Source organism: Dendrobates tinctorius, unplaced genomic scaffold (assembly GCF_039654945.1).
Source record: "Dendrobates tinctorius isolate UK_male_01 unplaced genomic scaffold, ASM3965494v1 ptg000124l, whole genome shotgun sequence".
NCBI lineage: Eukaryota > Metazoa > Chordata > Amphibia > Anura > Dendrobatidae > Dendrobates > Dendrobates tinctorius.
This window is the reverse complement of record NW_027361792.1, coordinates 3,089,908-3,095,000: the sequence shown is the minus strand read 5'-3', so window position 1 is coordinate 3,095,000 and position 5,093 is coordinate 3,089,908. Positions and strand designations below refer to the sequence as shown.

Genomic DNA, 5,093 nt, shown 5'->3' with positions numbered 1-5,093 from the left:
TCATATCCGCAGGAGAAATTAACATGCTGCGGATCTGAATCTTACACAGCGTAAAAAATAAGCGCAGAGGGCAGGAGATCTCTATAGATCCTATCCACTTTGCTGGAACTGTAAGGCGCAGCAGCAAAAAAAAAACAAAACACTGCATAGAAAACGCACCAAAAACTGATGGTGGGAGCAATCCTAATAGACCTGCCTTAGTGAATCCCCTCCAGACTTCAACATATAGGACGTACCTGTAACGCCAGCGCAGATCCCAGGGCGCAGAGCGCCGCGGACACCAGTAGGACGACGGCTTGCGCCATGGCTGCTCCAGGTCCACTATTGATAAAACGACTGTGGGAATCTCCTTATGTATCCAGAACATGGGAATAGCCAATCAGAGCAGACAATGGGGGGTGATTATACCCTTTGTGCGACCCTGGAGCCATTTAACTTGCATTGGGATGGGAACAAAGATCAATCACATAATCCAATGACAATGAACATCGACGCTTACAAAAGAGCCTCCAGACGGACACAAAACAAAAAGCGAGAAAAAAAAAAGCATCTAAATAATTTTTGTTTCTCCCTATGACCTTAATTCAACCTGCTCCATTATCTCCCGGCCTTGATGGAAAGCTCGTCTGGCACGACGGGTTCTCAGGTCGCTGGGAACCCGCAATACTTCATTTGTGCTGATGCAATGAAATGTAACCTTTCCTTTACGGCGGCGTTCCCACGAAGGATAAATACGCCACCTTTTTCAGCTGCAGTTATTTTTGGGTTGAAAATCCGCTGTTTTATAAAAGCTCAATAAAAGCGGATGTGATGTCACGATCTCATGACAGGCGCTGTTGAATTGGGCGTGATTCGGTGCAAATATTTGCAAAACGAAAGAAGAGAAAAAAATCCCGATAAGTTGTGTTTTTGAAAACGTTGCATTTTTTTTTTTCCCGTTGCTTCTTTTCTTTTGCAAATATTTGCCCCATAATATACAACAGCAATCTACTCCGATTTTTGCTGCATTTATTTTTTTTTTCCTTCAGTTTTCTCTTTTTTTTTTTTATGCATTTGGTGCAAATGTTACGCAGCGTTTTTCAATGCGTCTTTTTGCTTTTTTTTTTTCCTGAAGCATATTTTCAGGAGTTTCGATTGGACGGAGCCAAGTCTGAAGCAGATTCCATCAGGATCCACTGTGACCTGCGTGATCAAGCGTGGGAACTAAAAAAAAAAAAAAAAAAAGGTTCCCTAGGAATGAACTGGAAGTGTTAGATTGAGGGATTTTCCAGGCATTTTTCACAGTGTGAAACAATGTCCTCAATATCTCGCCAAAAGCTGCACTTTTTTGGTTGAGTTTTCTTCCCAAGTGCAAAAATATTTCCATGTGCACAAAGGACGTTAGCAGGATCTCTGGTATCCGCGCATGCGCAGATGATGCAGTCACATGGGTAAATCATGGCAGCGCATTCGTCAACGTGTAAAATATCGCAGATTTTCAGCACGTCACGCCCCGTTACACATCACTTTCTGGCGGCTTCGAATTTCCATCATCGCCTTCAGCCCAGAATGTGAGATGAGACGTACTAAGTGAGATGATCCCTCACAACCTTGACCTTTCTATTTATTGTAGGTTTCCGCTGCGGAAATAATAATGAATTTGTCCTAAACGAGGATCAGGAGCGGGATCCGGTTACTGGATGCTGTCATCGATCCTCCCACAGATTTGTGCCGCCCCGGAGGCGATGCGGGAGGTTCATCCAGGACTTTGGATTGTTCTCCTCCGCCCTTAGTCGTAATTTGTGACCACAGGCTGTGCCGCTCTTTCTTCTTTGTATCTACCCAGATATATCTACAAGATGTCTGACAACAGGGCTAAGAATCTCAATAAACCGGTTATTTCCAGAGATCTCCAGAGTGCACAATGGAGGGTCACGGTGGAAAGAGTTAATCATTATACACAAGTCATCAGGATGGAGCCTGAAGCTCAAGGAGGCCAGACACTTCTGTACCGCGGAGACATGAGGGCCCCATGTCATGCTTCCATGTGACACCACATTATGGAGAAAAGTTTTCCTAAAGTTATTTTTTTTTTTTTAGAGTAGAAAACCCTGATAATTTGCATACTTGAGAATTGCACGCTCTCGGGAACAATGGCTTGGCCAATCGCTATCTCTCCTCCAGCTAAGGAAGCTGAAAGACTCCTCTGATGGCGGCTTATCCCTCGGAGTAAAAAAAAGGATCGGTAGTAGATCTGACAAGCTGGATCCATGATCTGTCAGGGGGCCTTCATGCACATTAGAAGGTTGGCCAATCCTCCGAATATCGGCCATTAGTCTAGAGTGTATGGAGGTCTTAAGACTCCTAGAAAACAATGTGAAAGTGCACACACATCAGATAGGTGTCCATCCGACAGTGATCCATCCCGATCCATTGCCCCAAAACATTTGTAGGGGCCCTTTCTATCAGCAGAGAGCCATAAGTCGATGCCAAACCTCTAGCCAACGTCGGCTCCAGGTTTACTTGGTCACTTGATGATATTTCACACAGATATGCAAACTTGGCTAAAGAAGGAGCTTCTGTGCTCCGAAAGCTGCCAACAGGCTTGGACTGGCCGACCGGAGAACAGGAAAATAGTCAGGTGGGCCCTTGTATAAGACATGGACACCACCCATGCCAGTGGCACAATATACTTCAGTCACTATGTACAGACAATGGCGGCATCTTATTCATTTACCGATCTATCCAGTCCATTGTTATATAGATTTGTGATTGAGGATAATGTCACATTTGTAGCAGAAAAGCGGGGCCCTGGAGTTGGTTACTGGTGGGCCCTTAGCACCCGAGTCCAACACTGGCTGAAAATATCATTCATCTGGTTATCCAATGAAGGTATCACTCCAAGAAGATTTTTGTCTTTTTTGGGCATATAAATATTTACATAGAAATTTCTGGCTCACTCAGAACCACAATATCATTTTTTTTTTTATAATTTTCCATTGCGCATCGTTATTTTTCGGCCGACAGACTTGTCATTTTGCGGTACGAGTTGTAGTTTTTATCATTCCCATTGTGGGGTTCATACATCTCTTTCATCTCTTTTTATTACCGAAAACAGCGACTCTGACATTTTTGCTTCCGTTTCATTGATCAGTGTGTGAAATAAATTATAACAGTTATGTGGGTACTATGGAATCTGATTGCGTGGGATAAAATGAGTCTGAGACCAAAGCTGAGACAAATAAGTGTATTTCACAAAGCAAGAAGTGGAATATGAACAAGCAGAGACTTTCCTGCAATTGTAACAAGGTGACACCACAAAACAGAAATGTCAGCAAACTTAGTAGAAGGGGCGCGACAGCTCATACAAACAAGTCCAGCAGTAATATGCAAAACAGTGCGACCGGCACTTATACGTGGAAGTCCAGCAGTAGTATGCAAATAGGAGTGCGACCCGCACTTATATGTGGAAGTCCAGCAGTAGTATGCAAACTAGAGTGTGAAGGGCACTTATACGTAGAAGTCCAGAACTATGCAGATAGAGGAGATGACACCTTTCATTGAAGTCCAGAAAGACATAGGTGGAGCATAGCAGGGAGTAGGTCCTTTATTGTACCTTTTGGGCTAAGAAGTCCTGCTCAAGTCCCGCAAAGCAGCCCGCAACAGAACGCAGTCTCAGAAGTCAGGCCAGCAGGTAACCCCAGCCCGGATCCGGAAGAACCTTAGAAGACTGAAGGCAACTGTAAGTGGTGAGGCAGAGCACCGATTAACTAGCAGCAGCAAGAACTTCAGAGGCAAGCCAGGAGGAAGCTCAGAAGCAAACAGCAACAAAATACTCAGGCAAGGAGGACCTCCTGACCTGAACTTAAACACCAGGGCAGACAGGAAGTTCCAGGACAGTGTGACGTACCTGACTCCATCTTGGACAAGGGCAAAACAGGTTTCATGGAAACATCTGGAATCCTTACATAAATATTTAGATGTTTTCATAACTGTGGAACAGAAGAAAATGAAAAATTTTCCAGATTCAGAGGAGCAGCGGCAGATGGAGATTGTACTTAGGGTTAAACTAAAATATCCAGTGAGATGTCTTCTGTGAGTCTGGTCTCTGGTGTTACAAACTTGTCCCGGTATCCCTGGCTCTGCTTCCTTCGCCTCGGTCTGCTGCCCTCTGTTGAACTCCACGTCGGGGTTTGCAGGCTGCCCCGGCATGGCTTGGTGACGTCTCCTCATATTTACTATTGACTGCCCACTGAGACACACACCCGTCCGGGTATCCTCGGCTCTGCTTCCTTCGCCTCAGTCCGCTGCCCTCTGCTGAGCTCCACGCCGGGTTTTACAGGTTGCCCCGGCGTGGCTTGGTGACGTCTCCTCATATTTACTATTTAATGCCCACCAAGACACACACCCGTCCGGGTATCCTCGGCTCTGCTTCCTTCGCCTCAGTCCGCTGCCCTCTGCTGAGCTCCACGCCGGGTTTTACAGGTTGCCCCGGCGTGGCTTGGTGACGTATCCTAACATTTACTGTTTAATGCCCACCAAGACACACACCTATGTTTTAGTATTAAGACCCTAATTTCCAGTGTTTGGGGTGCTCCATCATTTCTGCTCCAGCTCAGGAGGTTGACCCTCATTTTGCCTTCCCTGCATTCACCCTCTCTTCGTTCCACTGCACCTGTACTTCTGGCCATGTGCCGAGTCCTTATTCCCGCTGGGCCAACCCCAGGTGCCCGTGTGCCGCCAAGTCTTAGGACTTGGAGGATCCATCTCATTAGGAGCCATAAGCAAAATGTCGCTCTTGGCTTTGTGCTCACCCTGGATGAGCAATTGGTGCAATAACATGGTAAAAGCTCCACAGCTGCTGGGCACGTAGGCCACAAGGCGCAGCCATGATCTGGACATCGATGTTTCCTGACTGTGGCACCGTTTCTTTTTTTTTTTTTACCCCCAGGTGTAAATGTGGAATCTAATAAGGCACAGGTGTAAGGTGAGCCGCCGCTCGTCCCGCCGCTCATTGGCTGCTCGTATGTTTTGTTCTTGCATTATTGTTACACTCCCGAAATAGGTTAATGTAAAACAGAATCCGGAGGAGCTCCGTGCTGGAAGAGGCCGAC

The 5,093-nt window shown here is 46.1% G+C and overlaps 1 protein-coding gene across 2 annotated transcripts in view; it reads right to left on the bottom strand.

Moving 5' to 3' along the window:
* Nucleotides 1-514, bottom strand: part of LOC141046910 (astacin-like metalloendopeptidase) — a 15,951-nt gene extending 15,437 nt beyond the window's left edge. For both annotated transcript variants that reach the window (XM_073541709.1, XM_073541710.1), the window contains exon 1: nt 237-514. In XM_073541709.1, coding sequence (XP_073397810.1) covers nt 237-305 — 69 coding nt within the window. In that variant the 5' untranslated portion in view covers nt 306-514. The remainder of the gene's footprint in view (nt 1-236) is intronic.
* Nucleotides 515-5,093: the final 4,579 nt, after the last annotated feature.